The sequence below is a fragment of the Tachypleus tridentatus genome, chromosome 4, assembly GCF_004210375.1.
Source record: "Tachypleus tridentatus isolate NWPU-2018 chromosome 4, ASM421037v1, whole genome shotgun sequence".
Lineage (NCBI taxonomy): Eukaryota > Metazoa > Arthropoda > Merostomata > Xiphosura > Limulidae > Tachypleus > Tachypleus tridentatus.
The window spans coordinates 64,567,971-64,595,748 of record NC_134828.1 but is presented as its reverse complement, the minus strand read 5'-3'; the positions used below and the strand labels follow the sequence as shown (position 1 = coordinate 64,595,748).

At 33.9% G+C, this 27,778-nt stretch overlaps 2 protein-coding genes across 8 annotated transcripts in view; one reads left to right on the top strand and one right to left on the bottom strand.

Moving 5' to 3' along the window:
* Positions 1-1,317: 1,317 nt before the first annotated feature.
* LOC143249296 (uncharacterized) lies at positions 1,318-27,643 on the top strand. Of its 5 annotated transcripts, XM_076498877.1 has the most exons (4): positions 8,439-8,676; positions 9,851-10,123; positions 22,370-22,554; positions 24,008-27,643. In XM_076498877.1, the coding sequence occupies exons 3-4, from the start codon at positions 22,380-22,382 to the stop codon at positions 24,064-24,066; spliced, it is 234 nt and encodes a 77-aa protein (XP_076354992.1). In that variant the 5' UTR covers positions 8,439-8,676; positions 9,851-10,123; positions 22,370-22,379; the 3' UTR covers positions 24,067-27,643. The 5 variants fall into 5 exon arrangements, with proteins under 5 accessions (XP_076354991.1, XP_076354992.1, XP_076354990.1 ...); XM_076498876.1 differs by lacking the exons at positions 8,439-8,676; positions 9,851-10,123 and adding an exon at positions 1,318-1,469; XM_076498875.1 differs by lacking the exon at positions 9,851-10,123 and having other exon boundaries at positions 8,442-8,676.
* Positions 25,830-27,778, bottom strand: part of LOC143249294 (uncharacterized) — a 45,898-nt gene continuing 43,949 nt past the window's right edge. For all 3 annotated transcript variants that reach the window (XM_076498869.1, XM_076498871.1, XM_076498870.1), the window contains one exon: positions 25,830-27,244. In XM_076498869.1, the coding sequence (XP_076354984.1) occupies positions 27,210-27,244 (35 nt within the window). In that variant the 3' untranslated portion in view covers positions 25,830-27,209. The remainder of the gene's footprint in view (positions 27,245-27,778) is intronic.

The following is a 27,778-nucleotide window of genomic DNA, read 5'->3' as shown; positions in this document are numbered from 1 at the left end:
AACATCTGTTATTAAAAACCAAAACAGCTTTCATGAAGCTTAAATTTGCAGGCCTGCGTCATAGGTGAAACAGACTGATATGAATTTTAAGAGTTTTAGATCCATACAGTTTTGAGGATTTTAATAATAATATAAAAATAATATTTTAATATACGTTTTAATTTGTGTTTAAATTTTGTCAGTTTTGTGTCTCCAGTGACTCTTAGACCCAGTGACACGTATTAAATTTATTTCTGGTGAAACATTATGTTGGTGGAGCCTGTGGCTTAAAAGGGGTTGTATTTGATAACACACGTTTACTATATTTTAGACACGAGAACAAAGTTCTTTTTGTGTTTGATAATATCGTTTGTAAATCCCCCATGTGGTGTTAACGTTTCGTGTTTGCACAGTACATAAATTTGATGTGAACTGGTTTAAAACTAGATTTCCCTCTAAACTTCAATTCTAATTTAAAGTTTTGAGATTGGAATTATCTAACTTGTGTATTTGTTTGTTTATTTTTCAATTTCGAGCAAAGCTAGACGAGGGCTAACTGCGCTAGCCGTCCCTAATTTAGCAGTGTGAGACTAGAGGGAAGGCAGCTAGTCATCACCACTCATCGCCAACTATTGGGCTACTCTTTTACCAAGGAATAGTGGGATTGACCGTCATATTATAACGTTCACTACGGCTGAAATGGCGAGCATGTTTGGTGTGACGGGGATTCGAACCCGTGACCGTCGGAATATAACTTGTGTGCCTTAACGACCTGGCCATGCTGGGCTATCTAACTTGTTTTAATATTAGTTTAACTGTGTTTTTTGTTGTTTGTATTGAATTTGATTTTTTATGTCTACGAATTCAGTTTTCACTTTGATAATAATTTATTTTCTCTGAAGAAACGTTCTAATTGTATCTAATAAAATTTATAATATTGATTTTTTCTATGATTGTATCTAAGTTTCTTTCGATTGACTACTCGTTCATATTCTGATGTTTTCGTATATCGTTTTCTTCTGATCTATTTTATTTCATTAAATTAATGATTTTCTCTTTCCTTTTCTACACTATTTCCAGTTTACAACAAACTTTTGCAGAACCTGATCCTGAAGTGGTGTTCCTGGTATACAGGGAAGAGATTCTCTTCTTTAATTACATTTTTCTATCACTTTTTAGGGATCTCTCTTGAGAACTTTCCGTTTTATTTTTGTACTAAATTTTAAATGATATGAAGGAGTATATTCCGACCTATTGATGAGTGAGGTACTTTAAAAAAATGTTTTGTTTATCCTCTGTAAGCACATTGGCAGCTGTAAACTTGAGGGGGAAGTTAGGTCTGTTTTCCACGTCATTTTAATGAAGTGACGTTAATGTTTGAACGCTAACTGCAGGCTCAGTGTATTCATTAGCCTCCTGCACTGACGACGTGACCGTCGTAAAGGAATGACTCATGCGTGAGTTGAATCATCCAAGATAGATTACAAACGGTATGTGAAAGATAAAATTTTCCTAAACCCGAGTTGAAAACCCTACGCATGTGAGTCAAAATAACTATACGTTAAAGATTAGGTTTAACTGAACTGCAAATCCTTTTTAATTAAAATTGGTATGTTTCTTCTATGTATCTGGATGGTCAATTATTTATTTTGTAAATACGATATGTGTGAGGATTCCTTATAAAATAACATTCACTAACAATTCGCTTTGTTTCTTAGGCTAGCTTATGTTAAAGTATTTTCTTTTAATTTAGATTTTTTCGTTTATTTGTTATTATTTCTTTGATTCTTAATATTTTTCTTTCGTTTAGAAGAATTAACTGTTTAGCAAATGGGTTTTAATTCATGTTCTTTTCTTCACCCTACATGCGTTTTAATCGTCACGACCACACTATCTAAACGCTTGACTCTAATGATGTGCTACTGTGTTGTGGCATCACATGTAGCAATTAAAAGTGCATGGCAGTGATTTTTTCTTTTACTATGAATTATTTTGGTTTTTATTTTGAATTTCGCGCAAAGCTACACGAAGGCTATCTGCGCTAGCCGTCCTTAATTTAGCAGTGTAAGACTAGAGGGAAGGCAGCTAGTGATCACCATCCACCGCCAACTCTTAGGCTACTCTTTTACCAACGAATAGTGGGATTCACCGTCACTTTATAACGCCCCCACGGCTGAAAGGGCGAGTATGTTTTGGTGTGACGGGGATTCGAATCCGCGACTCTCGGATTACTAGTCGAGGGCCTTAACCACCGGGCCAAGCCGTGCCTCTTTTACTATGAAACGAACTGGACAATGAACAATAATTTTTACGAGTACATATACGCTCAACATTTTCAGTTGTTAAGTGAATTACTGTAACATTGCTGGGTTTAATTGCGTGTGTCTGACTGAGAAAAGATTACTTTAGAAACATGTGCAAATGATAAAAGCAGAATAAAATAATAAATATAAAATGGATTTAATAACAAATAGATATCTTATACACATCATAGAAGATCACAGCCAAAAGGAGTTTGTTTGAAAGAAAGCATTATTTATGAACCTATTTTATTTTTCCAACGCACCGAACCAGAAAAAAAATTTTATTTGTTTTTTATTCGATATACAAGATTCTAGCTGGTGATTAGATACTTGTTTTCAGCCTATACGTATAATTAACCGATGATGATTTATATAATTGGGAATAAATATACATTCACAGGCAAATCATGTTATAAGAATATAGTGTTTGGTTTAGCTCTCTAGTGGTACATCGGTATGTCTGTGGATTCATACCACTAAAACCTAGTTTCGATACCCGTAGTAGGTAGAGCACAGACAGCCCTTTGTATAGCTCCATGCTTAATTCTAAGCACACAATCTTTGACTTGGAGTGCTGTTAATAGGATTATATATATTTTACTTTCATACAAGATATTTGCATTTAAGCTTTGATTAAGTGGGCTCGACATGGCCAAGTGTCTTAAGGCGTTCGACTCGAAATCCGAGTGTCGCGATTTCGAATCCTGGTCGCACCAAACATGCTCGCCCTTTCAGCGGTGGGCGCGTTATAATGTGACGGTCAATCTCACTATTCGTTGGTAAAAGCGTAGCCCAAAAGTTGGCGGTGGATGGTGATGACTAGCTGCCTTCCCTCTAGTCTTACACTGCTAAATTAGAAACGGCTAGCACAGATAGCCCTCGAGTAGCTTTCTGCGAAATTCAAAACAAACAAACAAATAAAAACGAAGTTATGAAAATGAAAATACATACCCAAAAGGCCTTACTGTAACCGTCCAGGTCTATTGTGAGCATTTTGACTTAGTTATAGCAATTCCATATGAAAGTTTTAACAATACAAAGTGATTTAACGTGTAAACAGTTTCGAAAAATAGATATACATGAATCATAAAAAATAAGTAATAAAAATAAATAAGTTGTATTATACTATTAATCGCTATTCTGTATCTGTTTTAGTTTCTATGGTATCACAACTTTTATTAATCTACGATTGTAAAGTATTGCTCTAAATGCCCTAATTACTCATCACAATTTAACCAAATTGTATAATTGTCGTTTGACTTTCTCAGTTTCCATATACAATCATACATTGATAATATTTGGCAAGGAGATTATGGTACAAGTGTCACAATCTGAGGATCGCGAGTTCAAATCCCCTTCCCGACAAACAACTGTTAGGGTATTAAAACGTGATGGTTAATTCCACTATTCTTTGGTAAAAGAGTAGCCGAAGAGATGGCGGTGGGTGATGATGAGTAACTGCCTTCCCTGTAGTCCTTCACCCCTAAATTGGAGACCGCTACCGCAGATAGCTGTAGTGTAGCTTTGTGCAAAATTCAAAACTAAACCTAATAATATAAATATTGGTACTTTATGTAGGTCACGCCCTGGTCGCAAATGTTTCTTCACCCTTTCATTTTCTTCCAACTATCTATCTATTTACCACATTTTCTGCCAATATTTGTCTACCATCTTGGAATTGACATTTGCACCCAGCCAAAACTGTGATTTTTTGTTCGTATTTTCTGACAGATAGATTTCCGGCGGAGAAGTATGTCGGCTCCACTTGATAGGGAATTCCACAAATACTATGCCGCAGAGTATGTGTTCCTTACTTTCTGAACTCCGGCTGTTTTGTCAAGAAGAAAGAGTAAATAAAAAAATTCAAATATAGTAGACAGTAACTGTTATTGACAAAAGGGGCGGGCCAGTATGGCCAGGTGATTAGGACACTCAACTCGTAATCTGAGGTTCGCGAGTTCGAATCCCCGTCGCACCAAACATGTTCGCCCTTTCAGCCGTGGGGGCGTTATAATGTAACGGTCAATCCCACTATTCGTTGGTAAAAGAGTAGCCCAAGAGTTGGCGGTGGGTGGTGATGCCTAGCTGCCTTCCCTCTAGTCTTACACTGCTAAATTAAGGACGGCTAGAAAAGATAGTCCTCGAGTAGCTTTGCGCGAAATTCAAAAAACAACAAACAACATCCTTCCCTTTAGTCTTACACTGCTAAATTAGGGGCGGCTAGCGTAGACTTACAGCTGTCCCAGCGAAGGACCGTTTTGTCTGTATACAATACATATTTTAAAACCATTTTCTACGTGACATGAATCGTGACAACGTAACGAAGCTCCAAAATCGTTCTGATATAACATATTTAACCTCCATATTTCACTAAACTTTTAAAGTTCAATGCAGTAAAAAAGATAAGGTTACAGACTATGAATGTATACAAACAAGTTGTCAATTTATGATGTAAGTATGGACACTGTAATGGAAAAATATGTTCCGTTAAAAATCAGTGAGGGCTTTGATGACTATTCTTAACTGTAAATATTGTATCTTGAATGCAATGCGATACTATACTCATCTCTACCGTTGAAAAAACTATGCATGCTTGTTGCCGTGCTAATTATAACTAATTATTTCTGTAACAAGGATGATTGTGCTGATATTTGTTGGTGAAACTTATGTTCATTTCATTTAGCATGAACTTATGTAATAGTGGCAAGCTGGAGTAGCGATCCTATCACTATTCCACACAATACAGTTTAATACAATGTCATGTAGAAAAGCATCCATCGAGGGACGGATTTGTTTTCTCGTCAATGTCTTTTTTCTTTTCAGTTGGATCTCATGTACATAGCATATTTCTACGTATTTATGGTGTTTATATTACTATAAATATTTATATATACAAAAGAAAAATTATAGGTAGTATTGCACAATTACACTATATGCCTGTCAACAGTGATGTTATGATATTATAATCGTCGAGAATTAACGTGTTTCTAAGGCAGACAGTTCTATGAGTTTTATCGTTTTTGGCAGGCTGCATAGTTTGCCAGATAATTAAACATTAAAATTAAACATTGTACACGATAACATTTTTGCATTGGGTAGAAAAAAACATCAATTAAGATGATGCGAAAAAAACAAGAAATTTTATCATTGAAATAAGGTTAATAAAATTAAGTAACTTACAGTTTCCTTTCTAGACATCTAACGGGTGTAAGTGGTACTATCATTATTTTGATGTGTATATCTTGCTGTAAAATCATATGAATAAATATTTGTGTATAAAAAACTTTAAGGGTCGAGATAATTTATTTAGTAACATTTTTATTTTATATAAAATTTTAGTATATTTTTACTTTTACGTTTCACATTTTAAGTCATGTTTTATTATTTTTTTATAAACAACAACAAAAAGCACACACACATATATGGATGGTATTTTGAACCTGGTCAAAACATGAGCTACATGGCCAGGTTAGAGTAATATTCAGTAATAACCATCCATAATTTAGAGCTGCTGACCAGAAGAAAGGCAATAAATTAGCAGTACCTCTTCGTCTGCACGTCTACTGGGGCTACATTCAGATATGCCATGAGTTTTTTTACCCTTATTCGCTGCTACAGTTTTTGAAATTGTCAGTGTTTAAGGGTTTATTCTCACTAAAGAGCATCGGACATGGAAATTTCAAAGTTATTCTGGTATTGGTTATTAATGGGATTACCTGCGTCACCAAGGTTATTACATGCCTAATTATACTATAAAGAGAAATAGTATCTGTTCAAGTGGCTTGGTGGTTTATTCCCACTCCTTGTTTACATTAGAATGGCCCTCAGTCACGTGGATGACGTGTCGGCCTGAGAAAATTTTGTATATCTAACTACTTTTTCATTTTCTTATCAGATTTATCTGGATATTTAAAGAGTCTTCAGAATTACTAATAGACTCTGAGGTTCCGACTTAAGATTTGTAGAAGTTTATCCAAATTGATAGATATTACTATTAACTGATTCTGTTGCCAAACTTAAGAGAATACTTACTTTTGATGCGACTTCATGAAATGCTTTGTTTGCTGTATACTTTGTCGTATTGAAGCTGGAGTGTCACAGTTTGAGTTTAGCATAACATAGATTACCTTAACAAACAGAGATACTGTTGTGAAAGTGTAAGCAAAACTCTCTCTAGCCAACTTGTAAAAGTGTGTAACTTCAATTTGGCTTTTTGTAAATAAAATTAATGTTTAGTGAGGGTCCTATTGAACTGAATAACTAATTTAAAAACACAATAATAAGGAACGATTACAGTAGGCAAGTTTAATTATTACAACGTTTCGACCCATAATATAAGATTATCAACAGGTTTGGTTTGTCTTGAATTTCCGCAAAGCTACACGAGTCGTTCCTAATTTTGCAGTGTAAGACTAGAGGAAAGGCAGCTAGTCATCATCACCCACCACTAACTCTTGGGCTACTTTTTTTACCAACCAATAGTGGGATTAACCGTCACATTATAACGATCCCACGGCTGAAAGGGCGAGCATGTTTGTTGTGACGAGGATTCGAGCCTGTGACCCTCGGATTACGAGTCGAGTGCCTTAACCACCTGGCCATGCCGGGCCCGTTATTAACATGCAAAAGTTACATTGAAAACACTTTCTTTATTTTGAAAAGAAGAGAAAATAAAGACATTGCTCCATAATACAGCGTCTGAAGAAACCTCTTATTTCTGCGGTTCCTTTAGGCTCCTATGGAGGAAATTAAGGCATACTGATAACACCACACTGCCTTTCACTCAGAGGGATTTGATGTCACAGTTATAAGCGAGGAATGTATGCATTGGCATTTAACAGCTCGAACATTGGACATTCCAAAGCACAGCCAGCCACTCTGTTTGCTTGTCTTTTGAATTTCTGCGATAGTCGTCCCAAATTTAGAAGTGTAACACTAGAAGGAAGGTAGCTAGTCATCACCACCCACCGCGAACTCTTGGGCTACACTTTTGTCAAGGAATAGTAGGATTGACTGAAACTTTACAACGCTCCCAAGGCTGAAAGGGCGAGCATGTTTAGTGTGACGGGAATTCGAGTCGAGCACCCTAACCACCTGACCATGCCAGGTCCTCTCTAATTACTACGTCAGTCCATGTAGATATAATTGCAAATTCTCAATAATGATTTGACATTTTTACTCACGTCCTAAACAATACATTTCAAATCCGCAGAGAAACATTTATCCAACACTGTTAGTCAATTATTCTGTATACTCTGAGTCAGAGTCCACAATTCACGTTCCGCTGCCGCAAAAACGCGCTCCGCTCTTTGGCGTTATAGGTGCGTTACACGAATGGTTGTCAAATCCTATTATTCAATTAGCGTGATCCAAGAGTCGGCAGTGGGTACTGTTGACTAGCTGCATTTCCTGTATACTGTCGTTTTAAAATTAAAAACATTTTGTGGCTTTGTGCAAATTTCCGAAACAAACAATTAATTTATGTATTTTATAAGATAAAATATAATTAATGAAACACGTAATGTATAGCAAATGATTTACTCTTCCCTCACTTGTGGTTCTTTTTATTCTTATTTTTTTATTATTGTGTTCTTATGGTTTAAAACTACAGAGAACTTCAAACATGTTGTCTGAATAAAATGTTCACAAATGTTTTCTTCCAAGTACTTAAAAGTGATATCATTATTATTTAAATGAAAGTTAATATCAAGAATCTTTACGCAATTGTATCGAGTTTGGAAACTGTTGTCCTCCAGTGGTACAGCGGTAAAATCCAGGATTCGATTCTCAGTGGTGGACAGGGTGTAGACAACTCTTCGTGCAGCTTTGCACTAAGATAATATTTAATTTTAGAACTTCTTAACATTTTAAAACCATTTATTCATGCACTTGGCTACATATTTCTGATACGAAGGCTTAGCCCTACAATGTAATCGACTCGCCCGGATTGCAGGGGGCAAACAAACACGTGTGTTTGATTAATTTGTTTTTTAATATTCTGTAACTGTAATGACTCTTTCCAAAGCTAGCAAAACAACACTCAACCGAAATCGTGTATCTACATATATATATATAGAGAGAGAGAGACACACACACACACACAGCGCATGCGTATTAAAGGTGCCAGCTGACATTTGTGTCCCGTAGCAACTACACGTCACCGCATCAAACAAACGCTGAGGATTACGGTGTTAACAAGGTATATTAAGTCTACCAGGCACAAGTCGGAGACAGTAACTAGTGTGTTGTCTAGACTACGAGATAGTTTATGTAGGAAGGGTGTGCTTATATGAGCTAAATTTCCAGTATTCAAACGTGCAAGACACAAGGAAAACATCGAATTCATGGATTCACAGAGCGTCAGGATAACTATTACAGTATCATCAATGAAGTAGTGAGTTTATCGCGTATAAAATAACATGACAATTTTTTTAAAGTGTTTCTGCTATATTATTATCAAAGCATTGTAAGTCCCTTATAACTTTGACATGAATGAAGATGATAGTAAATATAAATCGTCTTTGGAATCGTATGTGGTAGCGCAGAGAAATCTTAGAGAAACCATAACGAAAAATCTGTAGCATATCAGAAACGAATGCAGGATGGTAAGGTGGCTATCATTAGGTAATAATAGAAACTCTCCACCTGTTTTTCTTTACACAGCTACGCGGTTCAGCATAGAAACACCTTTTACACTGGAATGGTGTGCTAATATAATATATATAAAGAAAGTATATATTAGAAACTAGGGTAATATTAAGGATGTTAAGAGAAGTTACAATATTTAACTGGTGAATTATATCGATAATGTTAATATGTAGACAACAATAATTAATTTATAGTATTGAGCAGTTCAGTGTCACTCAGCAATCACGAGACATTTAAAAATGCCCACTCCTGTGGCACAGCGGTATGTCAGCAGGTTTATACTACTAGAAACCGAGTTTCGATACCATTGATGGACAGAGCACAGACAGCCCTTTGCTTAATAACAAACAGCGACAAATGAAAATATTATTTGTACTACATACAATGTACTGTATTAGTAACACAGTTGTAAAAATAACAATACTTTATATCAAAAGAAATAGTATTAGGATAAAAATGTTATAGCTAAACAAACAAGTTATGTAGAGCTGGTTGCTGAACTTGATAAAAGGAACCAAACAAGATAGGAATGGAAGTGGACATATAACTTGATCCGGCTAATGATCACATAGCAGACTAAGCTATTTCAACTTTACATGGAGAATAAAATCCCTACATTACTGACTTCCCCCAATTTGTTAACTTAAAAATACTTTTATGACTATTTTAGAACGAAGCAACATTTTACGATTTTAAATTCCGGTTCTATTTGTTTTGCCAGTGAGTTATCCAGTAATGTGGGGATTGTATTCTACATTCAAATATGAGATGGCTTCGTCATCTGTATAATCACTAACCGTATCAAGTGATATGTCCACTTCCATCCCTACCTCGTTTGGTTTATTTTGCTTAAAGTTCAGTAAACTATTTATTTAGCGATAACTTTTTTCCTGATGTTCGTTTACTTACTTTTTTATAAGATGGAGTACGTGGGTCATTAGGTCTATTAAAGAAAGGTGATGATGAACGAAAATTAGAAATCTCAGTTTTTGGTTATTCGTCGGTTTTCGAATTTGGGACATTTTACATATCTGAAAAGCAGTATATATACTGGAGGTAAAGCGACTACGTCAGAAAACTAAATTTTTGGCCTGTTTAAACCCTTTAAGAAGAAGGTATGATTTGACTTTCCAGAAGAGAGAGCCCCCTCCCTCTTCTAAACATTTTGAGGTATGCTGTAAATACAAACCGAGGTAAGACTTTTGTTCTTCTCTTCGAATCATAAAGCTCTAACAGTCGCAAAAATTATGAAGAATTTTCGTAATGTCATGTAAGGGCAGTTTCATTCAGTAATATCCAATCAGAAGTCGTTTAACATATCATTTTATTTTTACCATAAATATCCACAAAGCTTTCAGATTTCATTAAACTTTACTCAACCTTGTAAGTGTGTACATTTACTTAGTTAAACAACTAACAAATGCAAATATGAAGTTTGCTTCATGTAAATTGGAACAAAATCCTTCTGTATGGAAGCCTAAACAATTTTATTTGCACTCTGCCATAAAGTATTACTTCAATATAAAATGTGTAAGAAAAGCTATTGAACTCTTCATATTACACAAAGTTGGTCATACACTTTACGTAATGAACCTTACGAAACTGACTTGTGTAAGTCTTTAAATGGAAGTGAAACATGGCCTAACACGTGAGTAATATACTAATTATTTATATTATCTTATAACCACTTACACTTACATGTTTCCAAACACGGTAATTATAAATCAACAAGACGGCTTTTAGCCATGGTGCTACACAGTTCACAGTAAAGTATAACAATCAGTACTTCTTGGCCATAAGATGTCGATACTTTATAGTCTATAGTTAATGTTAGAATTCAGTTTAAAAACTTAATTAGGGAAGTCTACGGTATCACAACACTGCTGAGTTTAAACCCCCCGAAAACATCACTCTGTTTACAGTTAACTTGTAACATAATAGGAAGTTGGTTATTTTGAAGTAGTCTGTTTATTGTTAATTCAAATACTGATTAAACTATCTTTCCAGGTAAAGTAGACAGTGTGTTAATTTACATGTGTATTTGGTTGCTTTAAATTGGGAATACGACTCATTGCTGTAAATTGACAATGTAACAAATTTGTTGATTTTGCATGTGAAAATAACAAACTGTGAATTAAAGTGAAATTAATTTAAACATTTTTATTTAAAACTGTTTTTGACTCCTTCTGCACGAGTTAGTTAAGAATTAATGAAAATTATTACAAATCACAATTTGCCTGCATTTTGAAAGGTCTCCCATGTTCGTAAGTTGCACGGTGAAGATGTTTTCCATACAGTATTTCCATTCACACCTCGTAACTAACTGGTTGATAATATAGGCCTGTAACTAATCATACGTAAAAAGTATATTAGAAAACGTAGTACTGAAATTTTTAAATCTATAAAGTTTATAATTATGGTTTTCTTGGTTAACAGGAAAAAAAAAAAGTTGGGTAATAATTCTGATTTTGCGTCAACACATCCTTGTTGGGAATAAACAATACCCCAAAACAAAGTGTCACAGAAGAAACTGATACCACATCTTGACTTCACAACATACAGAGAAATGTTTAGGAAGGTTTTCTCTAAACAGTGAAGTCAGAGACCACTAACGTACAGACATAGTCCCCTTTAATTAGATTTTGTTTGTTCAACAATATTTGCGTACAGCTTCACAGAAGACTATTTGCACATAACCATTCTTAATTGTGAATCGATAGAGTAGAGAAAAGGCGGCTAGTCGAAAGCACCAGCCGCCAACACTTTGACTATTCTTGTCTGACCAAACAATGGGATTTGGCCGTAACTTTTATTAAAGTGCATTGCATCCACGGCCTTAAAGTGCGGAGCGTATTTTTTGGCAACTGGACGCCGACCATCTACACTCAGATTCACAGTCCTACCACAATAACCACTATGGTACGCCCAACCTCTCATAATTTAGAACTGCTGACCAGAATAAGAATAATCACTTAGAAGCACTTACTGCCTTACTTTAAACCAACCAGCAGAACTGACTGTTGCAATTACAAAATCCCACAGCTAATAATGCTGAGTTTCTAAAACAAATAGCCTTCGAGATTTAAAAGGTACGACATAAGCTTATCAAATAATTTGTGTGAATTTCTCCACACTTTTAATGTAAAGTGAATACAAAAATGAGAGAAACGCGATTCATCGTGTCTCGTCAAATGCTTTCAATTATTCGATACCCACACTTTATGTGCTGAGCATATCGTTAATCGTTTTCTTGTTTACATTTGACGCAAGTTGTTTCCAGTTTAACTTCTGTAATGACGTATTCATGGTTCATTTGGACCTCAAAGAATCAGTGAATTGCAACAGAGGCTGACATCTGTTACATTATACGCACCTGCAAGCTCAATAGTCTCTTTGTATGTTCTGTCACTACTAACTGCACTGGGGGCCTCAGCTTTAGTTTGTCCTAGTAGCAAATAAGTTATTTTTATATCACCGCTGTTGGTGTCTTTAAACAACTGGTTAGTATTGAAGATGACGTATTCCTGATTTACAGGCATCTACTATCAGTTATACTTTTAGATTAATCATGATTTTTCTTCAGGTTTCGTCTTTGACTTTACAGAACTGAAGCAAGCACCGATTTATCACAATATGTTTCATAAATGAAGCTTTCTCCAAACATCTGGTTGACTTTGTTATCTTTATTTATATAGGCACCAAATTCCATGCTCTTCTGGTGATCTAAGTTGTTTTAATATAACAGATCTTGCGTTTACATCATTATTCGTTGGTTTGTGTGTCCTAATATTTCTTTTTTGCAACTGAGCTTTCAAGCACAATGTACCCTACAAATCCTACAAGCTGAAATACTGATTTGAGTTAATTGAAATGTGTAGTTTTAATATCCGTATCCATCTTACAAATGTGAAGAAACCCACCAAAGTACAGTTTTTAAATAAGGCCTGTAGAATTGTTTTTCATGTGCTCTAGTCGCCATTGTTGTAACTAACGAATTTTCAGAATGTTCAGAAGTTAAAAGATGTGAAAGATCGCCGAAAAGCATGGCAGTTAAGGGGGCACATTATTAATACCTATTCTAGAGAGTTTGTGCGATTTAATGTTAATTGTTATCTCTAGAAAATAAAATAGAAAGTTTGATACAGCGATTCTGGGTAGTAACTCCCGCACTTCAGCGTCTAAAGTATGCCGCCACAGTGGGAGGAAGGGTAGAGGGGGTGATATCATCAAAAATGACGAGATGGAAGTTGATGTGGGTGTCTTGTTTGTTAAGCTGAATATTAGAGAAGATAGAAAAGTGGTCGCTGGTTATGTCGTAGCGAACTGTAAAGATTCCAGGAAAAAGTAGAATGAAGAAGGAATTACAGCAAGGCCGAGTACTGTCAATATCCTGTTCTATATAGTGTTATGTCTGAATAACTGTTTCGAAACCATGATACTTACTGTAATAGTCAGTGCCACATGTTTAAGTAGAACTCAAATTTTATTGAATTCTGAGTAGATTGACTTTTAACAAGTAACAACAGATGTATAACAAAATCTTACACTGACTTGTATAACCCTGAATTAGCAGTGTAGGTCTTGCTCCAACCACAAATGTTGCCGAAAGTAGGTCTGATTCTAAATAAATGTTATGAAGTGGAACATTAACAAAGTCACCCTCAATATCCTGAGACAACTAGGCGTGATGCAAAATAAATGTTGTGAAGAGGAACAATAGTTACCCTCTATATCCTGAGCAATAACAGACTCATCAGTGACAGAACTAGAATCTAAAGGCAATACACCTTCTGACAACAAGTATCCCCACTATCAGGTAGAATACGTATAGGTATTGGATTAGAAATGTCATTTGTCAGAGACAATCGACAGACACAAAAGGCTAACTCCTTCCCTATCTACATCAGCCCTTCTATCAGTGACTAAATTAAAAGCATCGAGTATCTGGTGAAACTACGTCCATGTGTGGACACTAACATACTGGGTGTTGCCACCTTTTCTCTTTTTTCTTTTTCACACTCCAACAATTACACATAACGTGAAGTTTTTTGTTTACAAAAATCACAAACAAGCCATAGTAGTTTTGATTACATTTTATCCTGACTGTTAGAAGATTTTGAACTGGAGGAGCTGGATTTGTTAGAAGAATCCTCAACTTGAGTGGATTGAACAGATACAGGTCTTTCCTAAGATGGCCGGAACTTTTTACGAAAATTGGTTTTATGTGTTAAAGTGTAATCATTGGAAAGAGCAGCTGCTTATAGTAGTGTTTCAACTTTCTTTTCATCCAAGTAAATTTTGGGGTCGTCACTGTGCGGCGTTTAAATTCCTCAATTAGACATAATTATCTTAGTTTGTCAAAACAGTTGTTGATGTGCATAGAATCATACCATCAATCAAAATAAACCTCTTTTCTGTGGTCAAATTTCATATAAGTTTCATTATCTAGCTTGCGATAACGTCGAAACGTTTGGCAGTAAGTCTCCAGTACTAACTCATAGGTTTTGAGAATAGCTGCTTTAATCTTATCATAATATCAAATAGTGGCGTAAGGTTTTTGTACTTTACCACTTAAAACACTTTGTAATAATAATGATCATTTCATAGTTTGAGCAACCTTCTAAAAATGTTAGAAATAATTATTAACTTCATTTTCGTTAAATGGTGGCACATATCGATTAAGTTCAAAGTTTTCATTTTGCCTTGGTCTGTCAGAGTTGAGTCTAATTTCCATTTCTTTCTGAGCTTTAATACGGTCTTGCTCATTCTCAGCTTCGACAGGGGCTTGTTCGGTCTCGAGACGTTTATTTTCTCTTTCAGCTTCGATGCAAGTTTGTTCAAACTCCATTAGTTTTTGAGTTTTAACTGGATTTCCAACTTATCTTTATCTTTCAACTCTGATTGATTGGTAGAAACACTGGAGTATTCCCCTTATGCTTCCTCTAACAACAAATCATCATCAGCTAATATTTCGATAATAAACTTTTTAGTTCATTTTTTTCTCATTGACTTCTCAACTTCTAATTTTAAAATTTTGGTAATTTCAAGTAACTCATTTTTATTACATCTTTCTAATTGCTTGAGGGAGGGTTTGTTTTGAATTGTACACAGAGCTACTCGAGGGCTATCTGCGCTAGCCATCCGTAATTTAGCAGTGCAAGACTAGAGGGAAGGCAGCTAGTCATCACCACCCACCACCAACTCTTGGGCTACTCTTTTGCCATCGAATAATGGGATTGACCATCCCATTATAACGCCCTCTCGAGGGAGGGTCATTCAGTAAAACCTTGAAAATGAGACATGATCAAATCTTGTTGGTACTGATAAATATAAACTGAATTTGCATTTAGGCCAAATTTTATCACTAATTCAGATCCTGGATACAAGCTCCAATTTATTATGTTATGTATTATAATTTATCTCGGGCAAGACTCCAATTTATTATGTTATGTATTATAATTTCAAATAGCCTGAAATTTTAATTCAGAAGTAAATTGAATATCGATATATATGAGATTTATGATATTTGCCAAGAAGATTGATACACATAATTATTTCTGAACAAAATATTTTTAGTTTCGTTTTTTACTTAAACGTAAGAAATCACAGATACGATATTCAGATTTTTGTGGATTCTAAGTTTTCTTGAGAAACTGAATATTTGTCTTGGTTCGTAGTCTATACGAGACTTAAGTCTACTTATTAATAAGTTACTTTTTATTAATTGCTCATTACTTCTATCCTGTGTTTCGATTCATAATCTGCTACTGTTCTCAGAGAAAGCCTGAGAAGCACCATTTTTATGGCAGCAGTTGCCGATACTCGAACCTGGATCTTCTGTTACCCACTCCCCTGAGATATCTCCATTAAGACTTTAACTTATCTGAATGTTTACAAGAAGGGTATCCAAGTGTTTGTAGCTTCTATGCCTTCGACATAAAGAAACATGCCACCAACAAGAAAAAAGGCCCATATATGAGTTCACCCCTATCACCAGCACTCGCTAACTTTTATCAGAAACATTTGAAAGATAACGCCCTCAAACCATGTGCTCTAAGTTCAGGATTTGTCTCAGATATTTTAACGATACACTTGTAATGCTATCACAACATTCAGTAATGAAATTCACTAATGGCAATAAAATAAGGTAAACTAAAAACCGTAATCATGATGGTTACTGACATATCTTTTATACTACAGGTACTTACAGAAAACTCACACATAAGAGTGAACACCTCAGGTTTAAATCAAACCACGTCAACGAGATAAATAAAAGCGTCATAGTCTGCCTAGTTTCAAAATTAAACAAGATTTGTATTACATAAGATGCAAAGAATAAGGAAGAGAAACATACTGGATGCCTGGAATAATTGAAATAAGAGGAGATAAAGACGATAAGCATTACGAAGAAACAAAAAATTAAAACACACAACAATAATCTCCAAAAAATGAAAAGTAAAAGGCATTTCTGAGTACATACAGAAGATATATAAAGAACATAGTGAATGTGGACTCTGATAAGTTGGAGAAACAAAAAGAAAAACAAACTACAGATTTCATATTAACAGACACACAGAACTCTGAAATATCGATTTATCTGCAATATTGTATCTTGTTAGAGATGGATTATAAAATACTAATTGAAATAATACTAAAATAATGGAATATGAGCCACATTCACAAAAAAAAAAAACAAGAATACTTCAATAAGTAACTAACTGATAGCTGAACATGTTAAAAATCTTGGATATTTTTAATTCAAAACTTTCAAATACATTGCTGATTAAAATGAATAGTGTACCAGCTTCTTTATCAAGAAGATCTACGTTTGAATCCTAGCCACTACCAAACACAGAAAATTCCTTATCAGGATTTTCCAAAAGGGTTAAGGAGCTCGACTCACAATTTGCATATCGCAGGCTAGAATCCCCTCACCAAACATACTTCCCCTTTCAGTCATGGTGGTGTTATAACACCAACCCCCACCAACTCTAGAGCTACTTTTTACCAACGAAAAGTGGGATGTACTAGCATCCTTCCCTCTAGTCTATCACTATGGACGACTAGTGCAGGTTGGCCTTGAACAGCTTTGCACAAAATTCAATAATAATAGAAACCTTCCTGAGGGCAGCAGGAGATTAGTAGTAAAAATACTTCATAAAAAAACTAGTTAGTAATTAATAACGGAAAAGTTACAAACTGACTTATAATTAGACATAGCTACAAACCATGACTCTGAGCAACCTTACGTTTAAATACTGCTGAAGTTTATTGAATCCTAACTCATAAGACTTATTAGTGACATTCATTAATTTCCGTTTTCTGAACTTAACATTTTGAATCTCAAACATACATATTACATATACAAAGGTCTATCATTTTCTATTCACTATGATGTATAGGTACACTATTTGTATCTGACCACAATACATCTTGTGTGTTAAAACAACACAATACTTCTTAGCCCCTAGTAAGACGATCAAGGTCTCCATATATGAATATGTCAAATTGTTTTCATACTCATTGAGAAGGTGTATCGAAACTGTTGGTACGAGACAGCAAAATGTTCTGCCGTCCACACCAAATTCCGAAAAAAAACTACAGTTTAACAGGAGGATAAACTCGGGTATTACGTACTACGGTCAAAATGCTTTTAAACCATGCAATTCAATCACTACAAAATTGCCAATTCTACAGTTTTCCACATCTTACGTCATGTAACGGAAATGGAAGTGATGGGTTGAAATTTAATGACGCACAGCAACGAGGCTATCTACAGCAGACGTCACGAAACACAATTATATGCTTGAAAAGTGCCATCGGCGAACAAATACTGTAGCAATGGAACATCACTATTTCCTAAACACTGTTTATTCCTGGGGTACCTACCAAGATCTTAAACAGTGACATGATATGCCACAAGAATTTATTATGCATCAGTTGCACAAATTAACAGAAATTTTAGTTTTTTTTCATAGGAAACTTGCATATTTTACATCATTCTCTAAACACATTAGTGGCATGGCCAGGTGGGTTAAGGCGTGCGACTCGTAATCTGAGGGTCGTGGGTTCGCATCCCCGTCACGCCAACCATACTCCCCTTTTAGTTGTGGGGCGTTATAATGTTACGGTCAATCCCACTATTCGTTGGTAAAAGAGTAGCCCAAGAGTTGGCGGTGGGTAGGTATGACTAGTTGCCTCCCCTCTAGTCTTACACTGCTAAATTAGGGACGGCTAACACAGATAGCCCTCTTGTAGCTTTGTGCGAAATTCAAAAACAATCTAAACACATTAAAAAACAGAAATTTACGCTTCTACAATGATGTTATAATAATGTTGGGGTGAGACAAATACTTGCATGTGTAGAGGTAACTTTCTTTAGAATTATTTTAAATGTTTAGATCTATTATTTCCAAGTCCCCCACTTTGATATTTTGTATTTGAATTCATAAATTATAAAAAATGTAAAGTAAGTAATTTGTGTTTTACTGTACTAAAACAGTTACGTCGATCTGACTAGACCACTCACATTTGAGGTTAGGTATACAGAATCTGATGGTCACTTTTAATTATATATACATATACCAGGTGGTTAGGGCGCTCGACTCGCAATCTGATGGTCGCAGGTTCGAATCCCCATCATACCAAACATGTTCGCCCTTTCAGTCTTGGGGCATTTTAGCGTGTTTTAAAGAGTAGCTCAAAAACTGATGGTGGTTGGTGATGACTAGCTGCCTTTCCTATTGTCTTTCAATGCGCAAATAGCCCTCTTGTAACTTTGCGCCAACTTCAAAACAAACCAAACTTAATTATATATATATATATACTATAATTTAATATGGGGTATAAAAAATTTGCATTCCCATCCTTTGTAAGGGATTTGAAAAATACTTAGATAGAAATCCCTCTCTTTATATTAATCTTACTTCCAATAGTTATGTGACTTATCACTTTTGTGGATTGGTTCACATAACGTTCTTCCAACCAATAATGTTAATACCACGTATATCATGACAATTAAACTTCAACTGCCTAATTTTCTAGTAGGACGCCAAAAATACCCTTGTTGTGCATGTTTTATCATGTATTTTGAACGCTAATGTTCAAATTTCTAAATACCATAGGATTTCATAAAAATTATTCAATGTTTTTGGAATGGTTGAAAACACCTATAATAAATATCAAAATTTGTCCGTGATCATATTCTCTTTGAATTCGAATCATTTTCAAATATTGAAAATATTACTTTCTGGCATTAAAACTAATTTCAAATTATTATCAAGAATTAATTATAAACTCTGGAGTTGGAAACTTATTTTAATTAAAATAATAACACTTTTTATAAGAGGTATTACAATTTTTAAAAGGTGTTGACAGAAGTATACTAGTAAAAATCATTGCGAGTGTTTCTATGTAATAAATCTACAAAGTTACGAAGGCAAAACCCTTTGAAATCTAATAGTAAACAATCAAACTGTTGCAGACTAAACATATACACGCTTACACATATCTAGCTCAAAAGCTTAAATAATCAGTCGGAATTATTACCAGTCATTGCTACTTATACCGTAAGTTTACAGTTTGATATCAAAGAATGCTAGACTTTGATTGGGGATATTCCACTTATCAAATATAATAAAAACAAAAGATGTAAAACTAGAAAGCAGGCTACAGATTTTTTTATTATTATTTTTATTTAGTTAATAGAACTCACGAGGTACCAGATTCTACTGTCACTCACCGTTGTTATCATCAACCATCTTCAATTTTATATGGTATACGAGCTTATAATTCTAGTGATACAATAGCATGCGATGTTATAAACGATAAACCTATCTTTGACAACCTAATCCTTCAAGCAACCAATGGTAAACTGTCTCCTGGACTCAGCGTTTTTAATCAAATATACTGAAAGTTTTATTTTGATCACTGCTACTCTTTATGCTAGTTATCACCCTCTAAACAATTAATATTTCGAGATAAAATTAAGTGAATTCAAATTGCTAATGAATGATACATTTTCTAATAATTTATAAAACTTATTATAAAATAATTTAAAGACTTTACTAATTTCAAAATTACAGTAGCCATTAAAGTAAGCTTTACCTGATAATAATTACACATCGTTCCTGAAACAGTACTTTCGTTACAGATAGTTATGACATAATTTTTAAGACTATTGTACCTTTTAAGCAGATGTGTAGCGCCACACTATTTGGATAATTCAGTCTAATAATGGGAAATTTAAATTATCTTCTTTTATCAATTATGCTCAAATATACTTTATTTTCTGAAAAGAATGAATATTTAAATTTAAAAGTCTTTTTTCTAAATTAAATCGTTATTAAAGTTCTTGATTATTAATTCATAATATAATCAATACAATTTGGAAGATAAGCATCTTCTTGTGAGGACATGTTACATTTTTAACAAATAAATTCTTACAAAGATAAATATTCCAGTTAGCTATATTAGATGAGAAATAAGCCACCCCATAGGGATGTCGATTAACTATTTACATATGTTATCATTAAAGTTTATATATTAATTATATATACAAAATTTAATGAGATCTTACCTCGGATGCTACAAAAATTATATATATATATATATGTATAGTGTGTTGTTTTTGAATTAAACACAAAGCTACACAATGGGCTATCTGTGCTTTGCCCATCACGGATATCGAAACCCAGTTTTTAGCGTTGTAAGTCCCCAGACATACCGCTGAGCCACTGGGGGACTTATATGTATAAATAATTGTTTTCATATAGGCCCGGCATTGCCAGGTGGTTAAGGTACTCGACTCTTAATCTGAAGGTCCCGTCACACCAAACATGCTCATCCTTTCAGCCGTGGGGGCGTTATAATATGACGGACAATCCCATTATTCGTTGGTAAAAGAATAGGCCACGATTTGGCAGTTAGTGGTGATAACTAGCTGCCTTCCTTCTAGTCTTACACTGCAAAATTAGGGACAGCTAGCGCAGATAGCCCTTGTGTAACTTTGTGCAAAATTGAAAAAAACAAACAAACATGTTTTTATATATAAATTCGTCTTTTGAAGTATTACATCTATTATATTTTACACGGCTTGTCATCGCCAGGTGGGTTAAGGCGTTCCACTCGCAATCTGAGGGTCGTGGGTTCGAATCCCCGTCGCACCAAACATGCTCGCCCTTTTAGCCGTGAGGACATTATAATGTGACGGTCAATTCCACTATTCGTTGGTAAAAGAGTAGCCCAAGAGTTGGCAGTGGATGGTGATGAGTAGCTGCCTTCCCTCTAGTCTTACACTTCTAAATTAGGGACGGCTTGCGCAGATAGCCCTCGAGTGGCTTTGCGTGAAATTCAAAAACAAACATTATATTTTACAATTCAGTTTGTTATATATTTTCATGTTTTTAGGGTTAACTATCACGCCAATAACCGGCTATAAACGGCGAGTGATAGTGGGATCTGGCACCCAGATCCCAACCTTTTATTGAACCTGTAGTTTGCTTTCTTGTTCTAATGCTTTTAAGTGATATCCTAAAAAAAATTACACTTTTAAATGACGAAATTTAATACAAAAGCATAAATGGTATAATTTTACACTATTTTGTTGGCACATGCATGTATATATATATATTGTTTTCATAATTATCTTGTCGGGGCTGTGCAGAGTTGAATAATCGCCTCTACGCCTTTGACGTAATACATATATTGTGAAATACATGCATACACATATATACAATCTACGTAAGTAAATTTCTCAGTGGCTCACCTCACCCATGCATAGGCGGCGCCAGTTAATACTGGATAAAAATTTAAGTCATGCACATGTAATTCATATTTTCATCACTCGAGAACGGTGTTTCTGTCCCCTGTTGGTACAGTGGTAAGTCTACGGATTGTAAATGCTCAAATCAGGGGTTCAATTCCATTCGGTGGACTCGGCAGATAGCCTGATGTGGCTTTGCTATAAGAAAACACAAACAGTGTTTCTGATCCTGATTTTCCAGATGACCCCCGTGTCTGGGCTTTGATCGTCATGACCCCCACACTTATATATATATAAGAATGAAAAACACACCTATTTTATTAAATTAAATGTTGACTTAGAGTAGACAGGCTTGCAATTTCCCCTGGAAACCTACTCGCGACCCATTGTTTGATAAACGCTGCTCAAGAAGAAATGCCAGAAAAAACAAAATACTAATGCAAATCAAGAAATTCCCATCAAGGGTTAGAAAAAAAAAAAAAACGTGTGTAATAACGTGTTACAAGATACAATAGTTCATGCACAAAAAATATATATACACACAGGTTTGATGCATTATTTACAAGCTGATATTGCAACATCTATTTACCATTCTTTTTAATATTTAAAAACAATTTAGAGTATTTTGATGACAATAACCCTAAATCTACAAATTACTTTATATGATAATATTAAGGTCTAATCTGATGGACTGTAAAGATGAAGATTCTACCCGCGACCCTGAGAACGAGACTACCCTCAAGAAATTTCAACAGTGTAGCCGAACTGGTCGGAGGAATGCCCTGCCAGACATCCAGGACCAGCAGAGTGAGGGGAACACAGCTTCACTTTCAAACCAGTTCAGCAAGTTATCTTGTTCCGGTAAGTTGGCGTACGGCTTTTTTTAATCAGTGAAAAAACAACAATAAAAAAACAACTGACTGTACGTACTTTGTTCTACTTTAGTAAATCCATGGTCACTACCAAATCCAGGGATAAAACGTTTGACCCTCCTTTCCAATGGATTATAGAACAAATACAGGCCCGTAATGTTTAAATATCTGAAGAGGAGAATCATTTTGTAAGATCAAGAGTCAATACATGTTGTGCGAAATACAATTAGCATGCTAATACAACAGATGTTTGAAGGTATGTCCCCCAGACAATTTGTAAAAAGATGCTATGAGATTAAATCTGGAAGCAAGTCTGCATCAATTATAGCCTAAACAGTTTCATGGCTTTTGATAGAAAATTCAATAAATCATCATTCTGTTATAATGCTGCACTACAGAAAAGTACTGTACTATCTACGTGCAGACTAGTTGTTAGTTGCTAAATTATATTACTAATTTAAGCAACCCTATACAGCAGTAATATATTAGCTGTTTCAATCACTAGATATCATATACATATACATGGAAGCACGCTTTTGAGCAATAAGCCAGTACCTGGTTCCTGTTCTGGATAGGTATAGAAAGCAATATTGTCTTCCATCGATGAGGTTCTTCGTAAAAACATATATGAGGACTTTGCAAATCTTCCCTGTAAAAATCTATAGCCTGTCTTGTTTTAGAAATAGAAAACTATTGTATGAGTTTTAATGGCACGAGTTTCTGAGCTGTTCTTGTTTACATTTACAAGTACATCAAATTTGGAGGAAAGATTACCGATACTGTGGTCAATGAACGAAATGTTTATTGTTTTCTTAAAGTTATCCTCCACTGTACTCTGCATTTGCACCTTGGGCTTGTCATGGCATGCTAACATTAATATTAAGACTGGTTTGTAGTATTATTGTTGTGATTGACGAGATAATGGGAATAATTATCTACTTCAACTCTTAGTGAAGTCAGTTCTTTAAAGGATTATTCTATCAGGGAAAGATCAGAATCAAAAATAAGGGGCACTGTTGCATAAAAGGTATTATTAACCCTAATGAAGAAATAAATGCTTGTTCTAAAGGTTTCATTAACTGGTGAAAGAACCCCGTTCCCTGCCAATTCTTCCGAGCGACGAACTACAAAGCAAAGACCCTTTTAGATCAAACAAATAAAAATGTTATTAATAGTAACATTTGTTGTGTAAAATTATTTCGTACTTTTTAGTAAAAATAGTTTCTTAAAATATTTATTTTGCTGATGAAAACTGGTTACTTATTACAAACTTTGACAAATTAGAAAATAAAGCACCAAAATGCCACAATGAAGTGAATAGTTTGACACAAATGTACAGTCATTTCTTAGGAGAAAAAATAAAAAGTGGGCATTTTCTACTTCTAAAATTTAAATACTTAGAAAATGAAGTGAACTTAAAAACTTTTCTCATTATTATGCAGATAACAGCCACGACGGTACCACAAGCAAGGCAACGTTAGGTGACACTTCCAAAACCTAAAGACATCTAGCTGGTGTGACGGAAGAATGTGTTAAGACTTTTAATTAGAACAAAGACTTATTTACGTAATGGACCGAGAAAGATTGAGCGGAAATACCGCTTTGCAATTAAATATTGCATTTTAACTCGAGTTTCCTTTTGCAATCATAGAATGGAAAATATCCATGTAATGTGAATCGACTAATGTCATTACCAGAATATTTTTGTTTTAAACCAAACGTATCGTTAGGGGGAAAAAAACACACATTTAAAAACGCTGTAAACAAGCTACTAATAGTTGCCAAGTAAACAAGTGTCCACGAAAATATTTTCCCAATCAAAAGTATTAACAAACACACGTTCAAAACCCAATACGTGACCAGTATATAACGTTAGTTGAGAGTACTAAAAACTTTTCGATTCACTTTTGTGAAACTTATCTTATTTGTTTGTAGATTTATGATGAGGTTCAAAACTATTTTACAAGTCTTAAAAATCCATTATAAATAAATATTAATAATATATAATTCGTGGTAATCGTGAAATGGCTCCATGGTTTCTCATTGTTAAATAAACAGTTGGTAGAAGTAACTCAAACACACGACATAAATCCCAAACCAGTATCGCTTAAATTCATAAAAACTTCTGAAGAAGTGCTTATAAAACATACCATATAAATTTATATGGTTTAAATCAAAATGTTTTACTCTTTAAATCCTTAATATTTTATTCACAACCTACAGCATTTTTATGAAGATATTAATGCACTTTGAGATTAATAAAACAATACTATTGTCAAATATTTGTTTACTTTACTTGTCACGAGAATCCTATATGACAGATGTAACACGTTTGGAATCTGTAGGCTTTTCTCAAAATTTGTGAAACTTCATCAGGTTTATTCTGCAATTTAAAATATTTATATATGCATACTTTACTTGCCTTTACAGTAAATCTGTTACAGGCGAAATGTATAAAAGAAATTTTAAACTTTTCAATTTTGTAATATTCGACTGTATTAATTGTCAATCAGGTCATAATTAAATTCAAAATTTGATTTCTACCACCCAGAGTTCCTGGTGATGTACATACTTGTTTAAATGATTCTGAATCCTGACTTTACATTTTCACGTATACGTGACACTTCATGGAAAGGGCTCGCGTTAATCAAAAGGGTGTAAAATTATTTTGTGGTTTTCGTAGAGTTCCTTAATTTTAGTAATAAAAACTCGTTACTTATTAAAAATTTTGACAGAATGGAACAGAAGCCCCCTGTACACCAAAACCACTTGCAGTTACTAAAATTTTAGGCACGTTTGTTCTAGCTCTTTTCTGTTCTACACGTTTAGATCAAGTACTTAGTGAAAATGTTTCAATGCCCATCATTTTGGGGGGAAAGTTAAATACCGTCAGAATAGTTTTATGGTAAATTAGTTTCACAAATTTTCCTTACTGTACATGTGCATACGAGTACGTTCTAAATATAAGAATTGTAAGTTTCAGTCTGCAATAACAAACTGGTGCAGTTTCTAATCATATTTTGTCAAACATGTTTAACGTCTGTATGTTTTGTTCTTAAAACCTGCATTTTAACCAAAAGCCATAAAATGGATATTTTAATTTTTGTTTGATAAAACACCGCTGTTTACCTCTATAATAACATTCTTACCTCTCAGCAACTTACGTTCCAACCAGCTTCTACTATATTTTCAATCAGTATATCGATTTATCATTATTAATACTTGAAAAATAGATGGTATAAAACTGAGTAAATAAATCATAACTTAAGAAATCCAGTTTCTTTATTTATTCAGTTACCTACCTATTGAACATACAATTAGTTAAAGGACAAAAATATTTTAAAAGCAGCTGTATTTTAGTCAATAATGTTGGTTATCAAAAGTTGTACTTATCATAATTGAAACAAAACAAATAAGAGAATCATCACACTATAATAATTAGTATCTAAACACATTAAAAAGCATTTATATGGTCAATGATCACAGATTGTTAATGATTATCAATACAAATATTTTAAAATTTACGAATATGCATTGCTTATACAAAAACATTTATTATTGAAAACATAAGGTAAATAGCACAATAAAAATTTGTACTGTTTTTAATTTGTGAACTTCCACCTACTACATTTTTTCCCTTTATTTTCTATACATACAGATTTAATAAACTGCAATAAGGATAAATAGCACTAAATGTTTTCTACTAACTTTTGCCTCTACTTTTCAGTGACCTTTCATATCCTTCCACATCTCAAATGCATTTAATAAATTCATCACTGAAGAAAAGAGGTTTTAAATTTTGTTTTATTTTAGAAGTAAACTGTTCAGAAACCAATTTCTTTTACTATATGATCTCTCAATTAAATCACTAATATAACTGTAATATAGCAAACCAAAAATAATGACTAAACCAACATGTTGACCATGAACTTATTACAAACAAGATAAAGTACCATGAAAATCCAATATGTTGGCCTAGAAACTGGACAAATCGAATCAGATAGCAAACAAAACCTGAATGTTCTAAAACATTGAACATAATACTAGTACTTGGATGACCAAAGCATTATAAATTTTTATTAAATTGTTGAAACTATAATTAACTAATGTGGTTCTGTCCCCCCCTTTTTTTTTAGAATGAGAGAAACATATCTTAAAAATTATTAAGCAACAAAATAAGAAATATATCTAAGTTGAACAGTTATAAAACAACACCCAATAAAAATATTTTTCAAGTTTCATACCAAGATTAAAACTTGTACCCAAATTCACCTTTATATTTGTTTTTCTGCCATGAAAAAAAAGGTTCTTCTCAAGAAAATCTTCTATTATCTTCAGTTATTGACATATAATATTGTCTCAATATAAAATAAAAGTACTTTACACATTAAAATAACTTATAACAAACAACATGTAACAATAACTCCTTGTATTTATTGCTAGTTTGTTATTGATTTAACCTGATTCACGAACATCTATAGTAACCAGAATAACAAATTATAATTTGATATTTTATTGCCTAAATGAAATTCTGTGACCTTAATGAGCCTGTTAAAAAGAAAAGCAAAACTCAGTAAAATTCTCTGAAGCCCAACAAAAGCTTTAACCTTACATAATTAAAAGAAATCTGCTAAAAGGTCAGCATCATTGACTTGCTTTCCGGTTGGTCGTTGTACTAACTACAAAATAAAAAAGAACAGAATTTACAATAAAATACTCTGACTTGGATAATTATGTTAACAAATGTCATCTTATTAATATATACACTGAAATATGAGAACCAAATAGGATCATAAGTTGCAGTTAAAAAGACAATAAAACAGAGCCCTTCAGTGAACAGGTATTATGTTTTTTTTAAGTTAGGTAATGTTTATAATAATTAAAGAAGTTTCTAAATAAATGTTTCCATTATAATGCTTTTAGTTAACTTTTTATAAATATTTTCCCCCATAAAATGTTCAAAAAAGTTAATTACGAATACACTACAATATCACTTTTATGAATTGAAATATTACAAGTACTTATGATAAAAGCATGTATCAGTATCACTTATGAATAAAAATAAATAAAATTTAAAAGTGATTCTTTATTTGCAAGACAATATTTAGGTGAACCCTAAAAGAAGAGACTTTGATTTTAAGTACAGTCATTTCATGCAGTTACTGTTGCTTAGATGATATAAAAAACACAACTGTCACAGATGTAACAAAGAC